Source organism: Helianthus annuus, chromosome 12 (assembly GCF_002127325.2).
Source record: "Helianthus annuus cultivar XRQ/B chromosome 12, HanXRQr2.0-SUNRISE, whole genome shotgun sequence".
NCBI classification, from domain to species: domain Eukaryota; kingdom Viridiplantae; phylum Streptophyta; class Magnoliopsida; order Asterales; family Asteraceae; genus Helianthus; species Helianthus annuus.
Genome location: NC_035444.2, coordinates 4,604,132 through 4,622,412, shown reverse-complemented (window position 1 = coordinate 4,622,412; position 18,281 = coordinate 4,604,132). Strand labels below are relative to the sequence as shown.

Below are 18,281 nucleotides of genomic sequence, written 5' to 3'. Positions count from 1 at the left end.
GCTGCTTTTGAGAAGCAGAAGCAGACCGCGGAGTGGGCTGCCGCTGCTCAGCTGAAACAGGTGCGTACTCTTGCCAAACTCCTTTCTGATGAACGCAAGAGTTGGAACGAAAAGTTGTCCAATGAGCGTAAGAAGTGGAATGAATCTTGGGCTAAGCAGAATGACACTCTGTTTCGTGCTCGGCAGGAGTTAACGAATGCCAAGGCAGCGAACGTTGCCTTGGGCAAGGAAAAAGCTGCAGCTGAGGCCATTGCGGTTAAAGCGCAGCAGGCGAAGGCCGAGGCCCTAAAGGCGCTTGAAGAGGCCAAGGAAGCCGGGGCGCGTGCTGCAAAGGCCCTTGAAGAGGCCGAAGAGAAGGAGAGCCGTTCTTCTATGGCTCTTGAAGAGGCGAATGCGGAGCGCATTCGTTTGGATAAAGTTGTTGCCAGCCTTCAGGTATGTTTCGTTACCTCTGTTGTATATTTCCTTCATTGTTTTGAAAATGTTTATCGAGTAAACTGTTTTCTGTTTTTTGACAGGCTGAGGTTCAGGCCCGGGAGGTCGCGGTTACAGACCTTACTGCCCGCGTGTCTGTTGCGGAGGAGCGGGCTGATGCCGCTGTTGAGGCCAAGGATGCCTTGGTGTCCTCTTTTGACCAGCTGAAGGCTGACCGTGAGTGGTTGCGGACTCACGGTATCGCGCGTGTAAGTATCCGTTGCCTTTATATTTGCTTGGATTATCATCCGAGACTTATGATCTTTTTATTGCAGATTGTTGAGGCTATCATGGATGCCCCTGAGACCGCAGCTGGCTTGGACTTGGTCAAGCAGCGTGCTCGTGACGCTGGTTTTAAAGCTGGTTATAACCGCTGTATTTCCCATATGAACGTCATGTCTATAGGCGGTGATATCGAAGAGCGATCCGGCTTTCGGGATGTGGATACCGAGTCGCTTCTTAAAGCGGCCGAAGTCTCCTTTTATGATACGTCCCTTGCCTGTGTAGAGGAACTGGACAATTGTTTGGAGGCTGCAGACTATGTTGATCGCCTGCGGATGAGGAAGATCCCGCTGGTGGTGCCGGAGGAGATGCGGGAACCAGCGGTACAAAATAGGGTTGAGGTTGGCTAGTGTGCCTCCTTTTTGTTTTCCTCTTGTATAGAATAGGAACTTTATGTAAATCCGTTAAGCATCACGTGGGTGCTTGAATTTTTTGAATATAAAGTTTTTTGTTCAGTTTGTACAAGTGTTTTTAATTCTTGCATGTCTGAACGTATGTATGCGTAACTTCACCCATTTGTGAATGGGGTCAAGTATACTCCATACTTTTGTCGTATGAGTACGCGTCAATTCTGTTATTTACCGCGTTAGGGTTTTAGAATTGTGTAAGCTTTGGAAAAGCTTATATATCCGGAACTCTACCCATTTGTGAATGGGGTCAAGTGTACTCCATACTTTGTCGTATGAGTACGCGTCAATTCCATTGTTTGCCTTTTTGGGCTCAGGAATTGTGTTAAGTGTTAACAAAAACTTGTTTATCCGGCCGGATAAATATGCAAGTCTTTTTGCCTTCTGCTGGCCTATTACAATATTTGTGTGTGGTTACCACTTTGTATGGGTATCGCGAATGAAGATTTTGCCAATCTGTTTTTGGGATACCGCAAAGTGGAACACGCATTTGTAATAGTAGTAACAAACAATAATGTATAAAATTGCTTATTTATTTATTTGCAAATGGCCTGCGGCCCGATAGGTTACATAGAGAAATGTAAGGACATGGCTTACATATAACAGCGTCGAAGCTGTTGTGCATTCCATGTTCGTGCGATAGGTTCGCCTTCTAGCGTTTGCAATTTGTACGCGCCTTTCCCTAAGACCTCTTTGATGAGGTAGGGTCCTTCCCACTTGGGGGCAAGTTTGCCTGGGCGCTCGGCATTAGATGCCTCATTGTCGCGTAGGACGTAGTCTCCTGGGTTGAAAGTACAAACGCGGACGCGCGTGTTGTAGTACTTTTCAAGTTTGGATTTATATTTGGCCTCGTTGATGGCAGCGTTTTCGCGCCTTTCTTCCAAGAGGTCCAAATCGATCCTGCGTTCCGTGTTGTTGTCTAGTTTTTCAATAGCCAACATTCTAGGAGAGGGGAGACCTACTTCTGCGGGGATCACCGCTTCTGAACCGTAGACTAGGCTGAAGGGTGTTTCCCCATTGCTTGTTTTTGGGCTTGTACGGTGAGCCCATAAGATACTTGGGAGTTCATCGACCCAGCCACGCCTGGCCGTTCCCAACCGTGCCTTGATCCCTTCGACTAGGCTTTTATTGATACTCTCAACTTGGCCGTTCCCTTGCGGGTGTGCGACTGATGAGAATATGTGCTCAATATGTAGTTCTTCTAGCCATTTCTGAAATTCGTCGGCAGCGAAGTTGGTGCCGTTATCGGTGACAATGCACATTGGTAAACCGAAACGGCAGATGATGTGTTCCCAAATGAACTTTCTTGTTATCATAGCGGTGGTTGAGGCGAGCGGTTTTGCTTCTACCCATTTTGTGAAGTAATCAACCGCTACTATGATAAATTTGACCGCACCCGGAGCGTCAGGGAATGGTCCCACAACGTCAATTGCCCATTTCTGAAAGGGCCATGCGGTTGTGACGGGGACTAAGTTGTTCTTTGGCCGCAAGGTTTTTGGAGCATGACGTTGACAGTCGATGCACTTGCGCAACTCTTTGACGGCGTCCAGGTGCATGCCGGGCCAGTAATACCCGGCATTCATGATTTTGGCCACTACCATGCGTGGTCCAGCATGTATGCCACATATGCCCTCGTGTATCTCTCGGATGAGGTATGTGGCATCCTGGGGGTTGACGCATCGTAGTAGTGGCCCTAGGTATGATTTGCGGTACAAGATACCGTCTCCCATTTGATAATGGCACGCTTTGTATTGTAGCTTGCGTGCCTCTGACTTGCTTTCGGGGGTCACACCTGATTGCAGATATGCGATAATAGGTGTCATCCATGATGTTGAACCGTATTGAATGACGTTGACTTGGCGCAGGGGTACCGAAGGATTTTGCAGAATTTCGATGCGTATCTCCTTTGCCAAGTGTTGGAAGCTGGTAGATGCAAGTTTCGATAGTGCATCTGCGGACTTGTTTTCGCTTCGATTAATATGTTGGATATTAAACGAAGCGAATTTGGATATTAGTTGCAGGGCTTGCTCGAGGTACAGGATCATGATATCCCCTTTTGCGGCATAGTCGCCGCGTATTTGGCCTGCAACTAACAAAGAGTCGACGTGTGCTTCCAGATGTTGCACGCCGATTTTGACTGCTAAACGTAGCCCCGCTAACAGTGCCTCATATTCTGCCTCGTTGTTTGTGCTTTTGAAATCGAGGCGGATTGCATATGTAAGCTCTTGGCCGTCAGGGCTGACGAGTCGCAGACCTGCACCCGCACCTTCCTCGTTGGAGGCACCATCGGTGAATAGTGCCCATGTTTCTGAGGAGGATGGCGTTGGTGCAGGAGTTTGTGCTTCTTCGCATTCTTGGATGCGATTAACCGGTACTTCGGCGGCGAAATCAGCTAAGATCTGGCCTTTAATCGCGGGGCGCGGTTTATAGTGTATCGTGTGCGCTCCCAGTTCGATTGCCCATTTTGCTAATCTCCCAGAGATGTCGGGTTTGGATAGGATCGGGCCGATCCTGTAATTGGTTAGCACTGTGATGACGTGGTTTACGAAGTAGCGTCGTAACCGTCTTGAAGCGTGCACTAATGCTAGCACCAATTTTTCCATTATTGAGTATCTCGTCTCTGGGTCGTTGAGCATCTTGCTGATGTAATAGATGGGTGTTTGAACCCCCTTTCGCTCCACTATCAATACCGCACCCACCGCGTTATCCGCGACGGATAGGTATAATATGAGTGGCTCATCCTTGCGTGGTGCGGTTAGAGTTGGGAGTTGTATCAAACACTCCTTCATTTCCCGGAAGGCCTGTTCAGCCTCTGCGGTCCACTGGAATTGTTCTTTCTTGGAACAGCTCCGCAGGGTCTTGATGAACGGATAAGACTTAGCTGCATGGTTGCCTAAGAATCTGTTGAGTGCCGCTAGCCTGCCGGCTAGCCGTTTCATATCTTTCATCGATGAAGGCGATGGCATGCGCTCGATCGCCTGGACTTTCTCCGGGTTTACCTTGAATCCATCTTTAGTCACGATGAACCCAAGGAATTTGCCTTCTTCCATTCCAAACGAGCATTTCCCTGGATTGAGCTTTATGTTAACGCTTCGCAGAGTTTGGAATGTTCTTTCAATATCCGTGAGCATGGTATCCTCTTCCATGCTCATGACGACCAGGTCGTCCATGTAGATTTCGACACTTTTGCTTATTTGCCCGCGGAAAGTGTCGTTCATCAACTTTTGATAGGTTGAGCCCGCGTTGCGCAACCTAAACGACATCTTTGTATAACAGTAATTTCCGGTGGGAGTCCGGAATGCCGTTTTATCTTCATCCTCGATTGCCATTTGTACTTGATGGTACCCTTTGTAGCAATCGAGGAAACACTTCCACCTGAATGGTGCGAGATTATCGACTTTTTCGTCGATTTCTGGAAGCGCGTAACAATCCTTGGGGCAGGCTTTGTTAAGATCTTTGTAATCGACGCACATGCGCCAGCCCTCGGACGGTTTTTCTACCATGACTGGGTTGGATAACCAAGTCTGGTATTTAACTTCCCGCAGGATGCCTGCGGAGAGCAGTTCTTCGATCTGCTCTTGCATCGCCTGATTTTTAGCGGACCCAAGGTGGCGTTGGCCTTGGATCACTGGCTTAATACCTGGCAAGGTATTCAAGTGATGTTGCGCGATATCACGTGGGACCCCGGTCATGTCCGCGGGTGTCCACGCGAAGATGTCTTGGTTCCTGAAGAGAAGCTGCTTCAGGTGCGCTTTGGTGGTTGGGGATAAGGCGTGACCCAATGTGACCTTTTGTTCTGGGTATCTCGCGTTGAGAACCCATTTTTCTGGTTGGTCGTTGGAAGTGGGCCTTGCGACCTTGGTCGGACGTACTTCGTCCGACATCATGACGTCCCTGCGGGCATAGATTATCGCGACCCCCGATTCGGTTGGGAAACCAACCGCGGAGTGGGGGACGAATGTAATCATATTGAAATCTCCTTGGGATTCTCTCCCGAGGAGTACGTCATATCTGGAGGTGTGAGGTAAAACCATGAAGTTTACCTCTTCTGTCCTTGTGCGATTTCCGCTGGAAAGACGCACAGGGAAAGTAATTTGGCCCAGGGGAAAGACAGTTTCCCCTGCGAACCCGGTTAACGGGTAATCTACTGCTTGCAACCGATCTTTGTCCTCCTGGTCGAACTGGTTGAAGCATTGTTCGTAGATTATATCAGATGTACTGCCCGGGTCGATGAATAGACGCTCGGTGCAGTAGTGTGCCAGTTGGCCTGAAATAACGACGGCGCGCCTATCGCGCGGTCCGCCTCGGACTTTTGGAAAGACGACTTGCTCGTCTTTCCAGTCACATTCCGGCCTTCTCGCCGCTTTGCGCAGCCTGCCTTTGCCTCCGTGGATCATGTGGGTGGAAGCCACGTACATGGTTCTCTTCCCGGAGGAGGTACCTTCGCCATGAGGGGTGATGCGCTTGGTGGGTTTTTGCCCACCTGGCAAAAGGTGTTGCAGTTTCCCCTCCTTTAAAGCCCGCTCAATCTCCAGCCGGAGACTGATGCAGTTGTTGGTGGTGTGGCCCGAGTCCTTGTGGTACTCACAGTAGAGTGTGAGGTCCTGATTTTTCTTGGACTTCATTGGTTGGGCCGGTCGCAAGAACTGTGGGTCCGCAAGGAGGACCTCACTTGGCGACATGGTGATCTCGGTCCAGTTGCGGTCCCGAGAATCTTTTTTTGATGCCCGACTGTCTCGGGCGGGGTTGTAGTTCCTTGGGTCGAACGTGTTGGTTCGCGGGAAATACGGTTTGGAAATATCACGATTTCCCACGTCCCGGTTGCGTTTATTGTTACGCTTGGACCCTTGGTGGGACGTTTCGGCTTGGGGCTTTGCCTTTGCCACGTGCGGTTCAAGTGACCACTGTGTCTGGGCGTATGTCTTGACCGCGGTCATAACATCCTCCCATTTTTTGGGCAGGCCCTCCTTGCCAGAGATGGTCATGATCATCTCTCTGTCTTTGACGGCCCGGATGAAGTGGTTTCGTGCCATCTGGTCTGCGACGTCACCTATCTCCAGGCACTCTTTATTGTAACGGACGACGAATGCCTCGAGGGATTCGTCGTCCCTTCGCCAGATGTTCATGACGTCCAACGAATCACGTTCGTGGCGTCGCTGCTGGCTAAAATGGGCGAGGAACTTGGTACGCAAGTCCTCGAATGAATCCAGTGATCCCACTGGCAAAGAATCGAACCATGCCCTGGCCAGGCCCGTAAGGGTCTGGGGGAAAAAATTACACCAAGTGGGTTCATCCCACTGGCCGTTGATGCCCGCGCCCATGAAGATGTTCATGTGGTCATCCGGGTCGGTCGAACCACTGTATTTCCCAACGTTGAATGGGAACTTTGTCGTGGTGACATGGGCGTTGGCGATCCGCGTACCGAACTTGGAATTTTCGGCCGCTGCCTTTGGTCTGTATGGTTCATTCGCAGGGCGCTTAGCCGCCCTGAGGTATGTGTTGCGGGGGTGACTGGGAGGAACGTAGTTGCGTCCTCCCGGTCTGCTGCTGGTGTCATGTGAATCCCCGCGGTAGGTACAGTCGTCAGGGTCGGTATGACCGTACCCTTTGGTGTATGGTTGTGGGCCCAATCGGCTCTGAATGCCTGGGCCGCGTCGGGAGGTTGATCGCCTCCTGTCCTCGCCGTGGGGGCCAAGGCGGGTATGCACTGGTCCTCTGGTGTGGGACCCGTATGAGGAATCGTCCTCGTTGAGGGTGTGGACCGAACAGTAAGACGATCCGCGGCCTTCACGTCGGCTTCTTGAAGCCGGACGTGAATGTACCCTGCCGTCGTATTGTAAAATACGATCAGTAGGGGTGTGCGGTGCTGGGGTAGGACCAGCTCGTATATTCGCTTCCGTACAAGCGCGGTTGTATGCTGCTGTCAGCAGGGCTGCCTGCTGCTCGTACCAGGTATGAACGGTCATGCCTGGTGGGATCACAGATGCGAACTGTGATAAGTCATGTCCAAACATAAAGGAGGGACTCCTTTGTGTGGACGTGCCGATGTGTCCGGGTTGGGAGGTCGAGGCATTGACCCCTACCGGAAGTGGGATTGGGGGATTTGTGTTATCCGCAGTGTTGTTTTGGTGATCAGTCATGATCTTGAGAGAGGGAAAAGGATAGATGAGAAAATGCTAAGAGTAGCGGTGGGCGCCAATGATGAAACAATGGTTAACCGGGCAGGGTTAACACACTGGTCTCGTCAAGAAGGGTTAATCCCTTCCTCTCGAGGATCGCTGGCTGGATCACCGGTGGTTGATCTCCTGCACAAGGAAACAAGCCGTGACTCGTAACAAGGAGGATGGGGTGGGGGGTGCTCCTTGTTACCACTCTCCGGCGTGAGAATCAGTAGTTTGCTTGGGAAGCAAAGTAAGATAGTAGTAGTAGTGAGAGAGTTGTGAAGAGATACCTCAAACCTGGTTTGGGGTTGGTATTTATAGCCGAGGAGTGAAGGAGGATGATGATGGATGGACTGACGACGTGCTGCACCTTTGCAGGTGTGTCAGGCTTGTCGGTTGTGGAGGTTACGCCACGTCAGTCCATTGCTTACGTAGCTCTGACAGGTAACTGCCATTGGTGCCACTTGCACTGTGGTGTCAGTCCCACTTGTTGGGTGCATAGGACGCGGTGCAAGCCGCATCGCTGCATGCGGTAACGTCCGAAGTTACCGCGTCTCCTACTTGTGATCAAGGAATACGCGAGATGCGGTGCTAGCCGCATCGTCGTCCGTGGAGACTATTTGCCTGCATCCCTTGTCGTGACGAAAATGCCCATATAGTGCGGTGCCAGCCGCACCGTTATGTTCATCTTCTTCTATGCCTAAGGTAAGGCTTTCTTGTATTGATAGAAGTGTTCACTGGATGCGGTGCGAGGCCGCATCGCTGTGAATACTTCCGTTTTCATACACCAGATGTGATGCTATGTCGCATCACTCTACCGTTCTCATGTTCCATGTAAGTCCTCCTTCGTTACTAGATAGATTGGATTCAACCCTTGTGCCGACGCGTTCTTGCATGGGCACAAGTAGGTTGTTAGCTAGTGGGGGTTTTGATAAGGGTAATGGTCACTCGCGGTCGATGGTGACGCGAGATCTGGGACCATACCCCTTCACATATCAACTTAAACGGATATCAACATGCTAATGTGATTTTATTTTGTAATTTTTTTGTATATGTCAATAGGTTGACAGCGATACCGAATCTGAAGTGAGTGATATTGATCAAGATGATGTGAATGAGAGGCAAGATGATGCAACTGATGGTAACATATATCTTGATACTAGTGATCAGGCGGCAAAGGAAAAAACGAGCAGTAGCAAGTTGACAAGGGCAATGAAACGGGAACTGAAGAAGAAGAAGAATCGTAAAGAAAATCCTGAAAGTGTTGAGGATCAAGAATTGTCCACAACCGTTGATCATATGAATAATGCAATGAGGATCAACGAGCGGGCCAGCCAGATGACTTGGGATACAGTCAGGGGCGGACCTAATGTAGGTTGGGGCGTAGCACGGGCTACGGCTCAACTTTTTTCCGGTAGTGTAAAGTTTTATTATTTTTTTTCGATTTTTATACTAAGGACACCCCTTAACAAGTACTAGGACACCCATGAAAAAAAATTTACAAACTGAAATCAAGCCCAAATAATACTCATTATATTAGCCCAAAAAAACAAATGATAGCCCAATAGTAATTAGCCCAAATAACCAAATAATAACCCAATAGTGTATTAGATTGTTGTGCTAATTGTGATTGTGAGTATTCTTTATTTCTTTTCTTCTTGAGTTCTTGAATTGTTTAATTTCGATCTAAAAATTAAAAATAAACCTAGCCCAATCTAATATCTAAAAACTTATTGCCAATATTAATTCATAAAGCCTAGCCCAAATGTGATATGCTCAATATTGATTCGTTAACCTAAATACTAATAACTTAAAAAAAATTAGTTTATAAAATTTAATTCGGTAAGGCCTAAGGGCCTTTTTATGGCTCACCCAGGGCACTTGAATTTTCAGGATCGGCCCCGCCCCGTAATGCAGGTAAAAAAAAATTTGTTCTATAAATGTATCGTAAAAAAATTTGGGATACCCCTGAATATTTCTTCTAGTTCCGCCACTGGATACAGTCAACAATAAGTTTAAGGAGCTTGTTGCTGCTCGTGGTAGAAAGGGGACCGAAAGACTTGAGCTTGTTGAAGAACTAACGTTCTTAACCAAGGCGGCTATAACTCCTGCTCAGAAACTTGAGATCTTGCTTAGTGTGGTCTATGCGCAGTTTGATGTTAATCATGGTAACATGCCTATACACGTGTGGAAGAAGTGTGTGCATAAGATGCTTGTCATTCTTGATATTCTTGAGCAGTATCCAAACATTGTGGTTGATGAAACTGTGGAGCCTGAAGAGAATGAAACCGAAAAAGGAACGGATTACAATGGTATTATACACATTAAGGGAGACTTGGCAGCCTTTCTAGAGAAGATAGATGTTGAATTCTTCAAGAGTTTTCAGTTTATTGATCCGTATACTCGTGAGTATGTAGAAAGGCTTCAAGACGAACGGTTGTTGTTTGTTCTTGCTCAGAATGTTCAATCATATCTACAACGTCGTGGGGACCACAAGGCTGCGGCCAGAGGCGATGCTTTGAAGGGGCCGGGAGGGGCGCCCGACCCCCCGAACTTTTCGACAAGTAGTGTTATATATGTAGTTTTCGTATAGAAATTTTTTGGTATATATGTTTTCGACCCCCCGGTTCTATAGAAATTTTTGGGTATATACGTTTTCGACCCCCCGGTTCTATAGAAATTTTTGGGTATATACGTTTTCGACCCCCCGGTAAAAAATTTCAAGCTTCGCCACTGGCTGCAGCGATGGCAGTGTTAAAGCTAGTCGAACTTGTGTATTACAGACCACAAGAAGTATATGATGCTATAAGGAATTTGGCTGACCGATCAGAAGTTAAAGAAAACGAAGAAGAAACGGAATCACCTGCTTTTGTGAATACACCTGAAGTTGTGCCTCGAATACCTAATTTTCCGACAAGTAGTAGAAATCTGATGGATATGCTGGTTTCTTATATATACAAGCATGGTGATGAACGGACCAAGGCCCGTGCAATGCTTTGTGACATTTACCACCGTGCAATTTTGGATGATTTTTTTACGGCTCGTGATTTGTTGCTTAAGAGTCAGTTGAAGGATAGTGTTCAGCATATGGATATTACGAATCGGATACTCTTTAATAGGTCAATGGCTCAGCTTGGCTTGGGTGCTTTTAGGGCTGGGCTTGTTTCCGAAGGGCATGGCTTTCTTTCGGAGTTGTATTCAGGTGGCAGGGTGAAAGAGCTTCTTGCGCAAGGTGTTTGTCAAAGCCGTTATCATGAGAAGACTCCAGAACAGGTATTATGATTTCCTTTATCTTTTTTATTAGATTGTCCGGTTGCAACTATTCGCAAATATATATATTAATCATGAATGTGATTCAACCGTTCATTTTGACCCATTTGTATACAAATGGGCCGATTTGGGTTAAGTTTTGTTTGTAACGGGTCAATGGGCTAAGCTAAAGTGTCAAATTGTTGGAGTCATTCGAATGGCGAATACATAAAATCTTCTAAATTCAGTTCAAATGCAAAAAACCTTCTAAATTGTTTATTGGAAGAAGCTTGATTGTTATAGGGTTGTTATCAACTAATTTCTGCAGGAACGCGTGGAACGTAGAAGCCAGATGCCATACCATACGCACATCAACCTCGAACTTCTAGAATCTATACACTTAATATGCGCCATGTTACTAGAGGTTCCCAACATGGCAGCAAACCGCTATGATGCAAGGCGCAAAGTCATAAGCAAGACACTAAGACGATTACTTGAAACAAGTGAGAAACAAACATTCACCGGGGCTGGGATCCATGAAACCATCATGGTAGCCACTCGAGCCCTTAGGAAAGGTGATTTCCAAACATCTTTTAATGTTATCAACTCACTCGATGTTTGGAAGCTTCTTAAAAACCACGAATCGGTTCTAGAAATGCTGAAAAACAAGATAAAGGAAGCAGCCTTACAAACTCGCCTGCTCACCTATTCATCATCATACAAGACTCTAAAATTGGAGCAACTTTCAAAGATGTTTGACCTTCCGGAAAGTCAAACCCATGGTATTGTCAGCAAGATGATGCTCAATGATGAGATTCATGCCGGCTGGGACCAGTGTACACGTTGCATTGTTTTCCATGAAGTTGAGCATAGCCGGTCGCAGGCTCTGGCTTATCAGTTAACCGACAAGCTATTGGCTCTTGCTGAGAGTAACGAGCGGGCCACAAAGGCGAGGTTATGTGACGGTTCTAACCGCATGGTGAGTCTGAACAGGGTGACTAGTTTTTAGTGGAATATGTTTGGTTGTTTGGATGAAAAATGTGATGGGAGTAAAACAATTTTTAGACACCTTTTGATTTGAAGTTCATTAGATGGACAGTTAACTGATTTAAGTATCATATAAGTTTGAGATGATAACTGAATGTGGTTTTGTTTCACCAATCATTTCCATTAGGTTGGGTGTTTTCTAACAACTAATAATTATTTTATTAAGATATATTGTATTTTATTATGTTCTTTGCCTTGACCGGACCCAAACGACGACCAGCTCGAAAATTTGAACGTTTGTTTGTCAAAATCTTAACATCGAAAAATGGACCCCATTGGAAAAAAAACATGGGTCCACCACTAAATCCACATAAACAAATTCACAGGACTCGAAGAGTCTACGGTTCTGGTTAGCCCCCACCGCGAGTCCTAAATAATGGAAAGAATAGTTTACCGGGCTTTGCCCTTTATCCAAAAAAAGGGGAATGAACCACTAGCACAACCTTGGAACCAAGTCGTATCTTCACCTTGTTTTGAACTCGTAAAAATTAAATCAGAGAAATCGAAGAAACTAGCCGAGGATTGTCAAATCTTATTAAATCAAATAGAGAAATACATGAACATGAATTACAAATCTGAAATTGAAGAAGAATTGTATAACGCTCCTCTACTAATACACATATAACAGAATGTTAACAACCTAATCTTTCAAGTTTACAGGAATAGTCCCTGTACTTTAGTAAACTCTTCAAATACAAACTACTAAGTTGTCACATTTAGCCCAAAGTTAATTGTCCCAAATTGACCTTCCATTTGACTGAGATGCTAACTGAAATAACGACCACCAGCATTTGCCATAAACTATATGTAACACTTATCGTATATTAATTAATATTAATAATTAAATAAATAGTAAATTAATATCAAATCTTATCCTACCTTCAAATATTATCCTCAAATTTAAATTGTTAATTTAAGATATTTTTAAATAAAACAAATTATTTATCACGAAAACCAAACTTTGTATTGATATATTAGTTATTTTTATTTTTATTATTAAAAATATAAACGAGGTTCTAACCTAGTACACAGACACATTACACGAGGTTCTAACACCAAATATACACAATTGAGAGTTTACATACTTGACCCTTCAACTAATATAAAATACATATATAATATAAACTACGGCCTCCTAAGTCCAGGGACGTAGCTTTTAAGGGACGGGGGTGCACCCGCCCCCCGAATGTTTCGGTTATAAGTGTAAAATTTTTTTCGTTTTTTGTTCGAAAAAATTTAAATTATTTAGGTCAGCCCCAACCAATTATTTTGCCTAAAAATCCCCTGCCCCTACCAAGTTTATTGTCCAAAATATTTATACATATTTTTGTATTGAGTTAAAAAAAATGTGAAGAACGAGCTATTAGTAAGTTTTTATAATTGTTTAGAGAAAAATGCCCGGATAGTCCCTGTGGTTTCACCTTTTTTCACCTATAGTCCCCAACTTTCTAAAACTACCTGAATAGTCCCCAAGTTTTCATTTTTTGTTCTCGGATAGTCCCTGGGTCTAACTTCAGTTTGTTTTCTCTGTTAAAAGGGTGTGAAATGACAAAAATACCCTTTCCTTAAAAGGCCAAACCATAGGGACTATCCGGGCATCTTCTTCATTTTTATTTATAAAACCCCACCACCACACTTAAGTGGGGTTTTATAAAAGGCCAAACCATAGGGACTCTCGGATACCCTTTCCTTAAAAGGCCAAACCACGCTTCATCTTCAACCTCCACCCACCATCACCCTCCTCCACCCTCCACCACCACCACCACCGTTTCTGCCTAAAAATTCATTGATTTGTCTGTGTTCTTGTCAAATGTTGCCTTCAATCGGTGGAAATCATCCACCTCCCTTACTCCTGAACCAAATATTTTTGAATCCCCTGAGGTCTTAATTTCGAGTCACATCTCCACAAGATCTGTAAATGCCGCCAGAAACCCTAAAGAGCAAGCCGGTGCCCTAAACTCGTCTGTATCATCTCTTGGAAGCACTAAGGGTGTGTATAAGCCATCCAAAGGTGAAAAGGGGTGCCTTCCCCTTGCTAACCTCAGCGTGAATGACTTAGTCCATGACAAATCGAGTATCAATCTTCAGCAGAGGGGAGTGACATCTTTTGGGTCTCATTCATATTGTTGCGATGCTTCAAGTCCCTGCTGCTATGGAGGTTGAAGAAGCTATTTCGGATGCCACACCTGCAAGTAAAGCCGACAACCAAGGTAATTTCTCCTCTGAACCATGTACAACCCTTTCTAAGTCGCCGTGCACAACCAATTCAATGCCTACTTATGTGCCGACGCCTATAAAGCCCTTAAATTTTGATATGGAAGAGAACTCAGAGGTGGGAGGATGGGTTACTGAAGAAGAAAATGAAATAACAGAGCAGGAATCTCTCCTGCTAATCGAAAAATCTGTTGCCCTGGATACTCAACCTCTTTCTCTCCCAAAGACGTCGCACACTGCTGCTGATCCTGGTACAACAGCTCATGTGGGTGGTGGTACCCAAACTGCAGTAAACAACTCTGATGTGCTTAAGAGTGGGTATGTTGTTCGAAATGCAGGGGAGGGGAGTGTTGGAGGGAATTTGTAAAGTCCTGAGAGGGTGAGAGGGGAATCAGAGAGAAAAATGGGGGAGAGAAGAGTGGTGGTGGTGGTGGTGGAGGGTGGAGGAGGGTGATGGTGGGTGGAGGTTGAAGATGAAGTGTGGTGGTGGGATTTTATAAATAAAAATGAAGAAGATGCACGGATAGTCCCTATGGTTTGGCCTTTTAAGGAAAGGGTATTTTTGTCATTTCACACTGTTGGTGCACTTGTGTCTGTACTTTGTCTGTATTCGGTCATGATGTAAAACGATGTCCTTGTTAGTCCTGTAAGTTTGACCAAGTCAACCATCCTCCTGGTTTGACTTGGACAAATAGTTAGAATATGGTTGTATACTGTCTTGTGTCGAAGGATAAGGCATCGAAGGATCATGTATATCCTTCGATAAGTTCGAAGGATATCATTCGATGGATACAGATGGACTTCGAAGGATATGCCATCCTTCGGAGTATATGTGGATCCTTCGATGGCTTTATGATCGACAGATGATCTATCGATCGTTCTGTTTGATCCTTCGACCATACAACCTGTGTTGGGTATATATACCCATGCAGTGTGTTCACTTGACTTAAGAGAGAGAGTAACTTCGACAGACACATAGACAGAAAGATAGAGAGAGTATTCTGTCAAGAATACACACCCACTTAGAGAGTTTGCAAAACAGATTTGTAGACCTTGAGCTTGTAATTGAACCTTTCATACGCATTAATACAAGTGGTGTTAATCGGTGAACTTTGTGTGTATTGTGTTTGTGCTTGTTTCATCTCGGTTTGCACTCTAGCTTGGATTCCGCACTTGCTAGTGTGTTTATCATAACAAGATTAAGGTTTGACCTCATCCTCCGAGGGGACCTACAAGTGGTATCAGAGCCATGGCTCTTTTCCTTGTTAAAACCGAGTTTGTACAAGTTCTTTGGAGTGTTTGGATAAAACTCTCTTGGTTTAGTACCCGTTTTTGGTGTTTTTCTCACATTTCTTGATATAAAAACGTGTTCTAAACTAACCGGGTGTGTTAAAGAACGGGTTGGGTAACTTAAAACTTGTTTTTAAGAAATTTGGTGATTTCCGGCCAAATTCCGGTCATAATTCCGGTGACCGGTTTCTGGATAAGGACCTTCCATTTTAAGCATATTTTATTGGTCAAATCGGGTTTGGTACAAAAAGTATGGTCTGACCATACCTTTCTGCCGAAAGATCTCTACCAACCCATCACCTTTTCACCAACCTGTCAACGTTGTGTCAGTTGTGTCAGAAGCGATCGAAGGATATCCTTCGAAATCGAAAGATCATCTTTCGATCAAGGGAGTCTCGATAGATAATCATCTTTCGAACAGTCCTTCGAAGTCTGAGACTTATCCTTCGATCCAGGGAATCTATTCGAAGGATATATATATTCGAAAGATAAGGATCTTTAAATTGTGAATCTTTCGAAATCATTGTTCGAAATTCAACAGTGATCTTTCGAACACTGTTGATCCTTCGAACAAGTGTTGATCCTTCGATTGTGGTCTTTTTAGATTTAACAAGTTTGTGTTTTTCAGATCTTTCAAGCTTGGATCATTCGGCTGGCTGTTATCTTTCAGGATATTCATATAGAATTCATTTTTCTTATCAAACATGAATCCGAGTTGGTGGGGAACTCCGGCTCCAGACAGTGGAAAATATACAAGTACAGGTTCCACTCCCTCATGGTGGGGTACATCGGCTCCAGATAGTGGAAAGTATACAAATACAAGCCTATCTCCTTCATGGGCCGAGTCTCCGGTGTCGACATCTTCGCAAGCAAATGCCATATCTTCAGGTCAATGGGCATTAGTATCGAATCAAACTCCGAGCATTCAAAGTATCTTATTGAGCGAAAGCGAAACCGGAAGTTTGAATCGACCTCCAAAGTTGCTGCACTTAAATGAGTATCCGGGTTGGGCTGATAGATTCCGTACATATGTTCTTGGTCAAAATACAGAGCTGTGGATACGTTTCACCACAGATTTCGATCAAGCTATAGAGGTTGCTGCTTCGTCGACTGCTACGTTTGGCGATCTTCCAGAAGATCAAAAGAAAACGTATGATCTGGAAAAGAAAGCATACGCCATTCTCACTCAGGCGTTAAGCAAAGATATCTATCACCAGTTTGTCAGTTTCAAGACAACAAAGAAGCTGTGGGACGGGTTGAAAACCAGAGGAGTAGGAAATGAAGCAACACGCCAATTGCGTCATGATCTTCTCAAGAAAGAATTTGACGGTTTCACGTGCATAGATAAGGAGTCTTTGGGAGACATGACAAGCCGATTTTATCATTTGCTTACAGAGTTGAACAACTTTGGAGTAGCAACAACTACAGCAGAGGTGGTGAAGAAGTTTGCTGATGCATTGCCTCCCCAATGGAACAGTTTCTTGGAGATTTTGAAATATAACGGGGTTTTGGCTACTACAAACATCAACGACTTCGTGCAACTTTTGGAGAACAAGGATCAGGAGGAAACCTTGAAAGCAAAAAGAGTTCCAGTGCCACAGAATCCGGGAATGTATTACGGAACTTCAAGTACTTCTTCTGCAAGATCCATTGTGCCAAGCAACCCTGGTTCACATGCTCCTCTTCAGACGGCTTTTGTCACAAGCACGGATATGTATGGCAATCCAGTACAAGTTCCTGTTAAGCCAGCTCCCACCACAGACATGTATGGAAATCCAATACAACCACCTCCTCCTGCTCAAGCATGTTATGGAGGTACATCATCTGCTGGTCAGCAATCAAAGCCAGATATAGTACGGCTCAACACTTCAAGCTTTTCAAAGGTCAGTGTGGAAGTAGCAAAGGAACACATGGAGCTGCTTAACACTTTAGTGAGTGCGTACTGCGGGCTAGTGGAAGGTCAGATTGGCAACATTAATCTGATACAAGAAGACTATCAGCAGATCGATAAGGAGGAAATGGAGTTGATGGACATCAAGTGGGCCTTTGCTAGTGCTGTAAGAAGGGCAAAGGATTTCATGGAAAGAACTGGCAGAACCAGCTTGGAGAGCAAGAAAGACACCAAGTATGGGTTCGATAAACATGCAGTAAAGTGTTTCAATTGTGGTGAACGGGGTCACTTTAAAAGGGAATGCACAAGGCCAGCACAACATGGGAACCAGAATCCCTTCAGAGGTCAAGGGAACAGGGCAAATCAGAACCAAGTAAGGAACAATGAGCGCACATTGGTACCTGTTAACAACCAGAGCCAAGCGGGACCATCAAATGCCAACCAGGCACTTGTGGTTCAAGTTGATGAAGGTTGTGACTGGTCTATTCAGTTGAGTAGTGATGCTCCAGATGGAACAACATGTTTTGCTGAGGTTGTGAAGGATTTAGTTCACACCAGTGGTGGAGAATCTTCCGCCAATGGTGGTGAATCTTCTGAGGATGAAGACTCCTCCGGTTATAGCAGGAGCTCAGATGAAGAATCCTCAAGTTCAAGCGATGAAAATGTGGGTGAGACATCAAGTGCGTCAATCGATGCAGATATTGATGAGCTTTTGGAGGAAGCTGCAGCAAGAACTGATAGAAGATCTATTTTGGTGGATCAAGCTGCTTATACTTCGTCTTCTCTCCATTCAGCCTTTATGGCTAATGTCGACAGTTTATCAAGTCAGGTATGTGTCGATGAACCCAGTGCTACGAATTGTGATAACTGTGATAGTTTGCGTACTAAATGTGATGATTTAGAAGCAAACATGTCTGAGTTGCAAGGCAAACATGATGCTTTACAAGCTAGTTTGTTTGACTTGCAAGACAAACATGTTTCTTTGAAAGATAAGTGGTGTGACTTGCAAAGCAAAAATGAGGCTTTGCAAGAAAAGTATGATGTGACATTCATCCACAACCAGAAGTTGACTGTGGATCTTTCGAAGTGCACTGAAGCCAACATGTTTTATGAAAACCATGAAAAGGAATTTAAGTCGGTCATTGAAACTTTAAAGAAAGATAAAACCGAACTGACAAAAATGGTTTCTAGAAAACAAACTGACATTAATTTGTATATATCTCGTCTTGAGATTATGCAAAAAGAGATGGCTTGTGTGAAAACCGA

General features: G+C 45.0%; 1 protein-coding gene across 1 annotated transcript; it reads left to right on the top strand.

Annotated features, from left to right (window-relative positions):
- The first annotated feature begins 6,562 nt into the window (after positions 1 to 6,562).
- LOC110896247 (eukaryotic translation initiation factor 3 subunit C) lies at positions 6,563 to 11,726 on the top strand. The gene is made up of 5 exons (XM_035981060.1): positions 6,563 to 6,655; positions 8,387 to 8,738; positions 9,310 to 9,834; positions 10,077 to 10,597; positions 10,902 to 11,726. The coding sequence occupies exons 1-5, from the start codon at positions 6,563 to 6,565 to the stop codon at positions 11,580 to 11,582; spliced, it is 2,172 nt and encodes a 723-aa protein (XP_035836953.1). The 3' UTR covers positions 11,583 to 11,726.
- Positions 11,727 to 18,281: the final 6,555 nt, after the last annotated feature.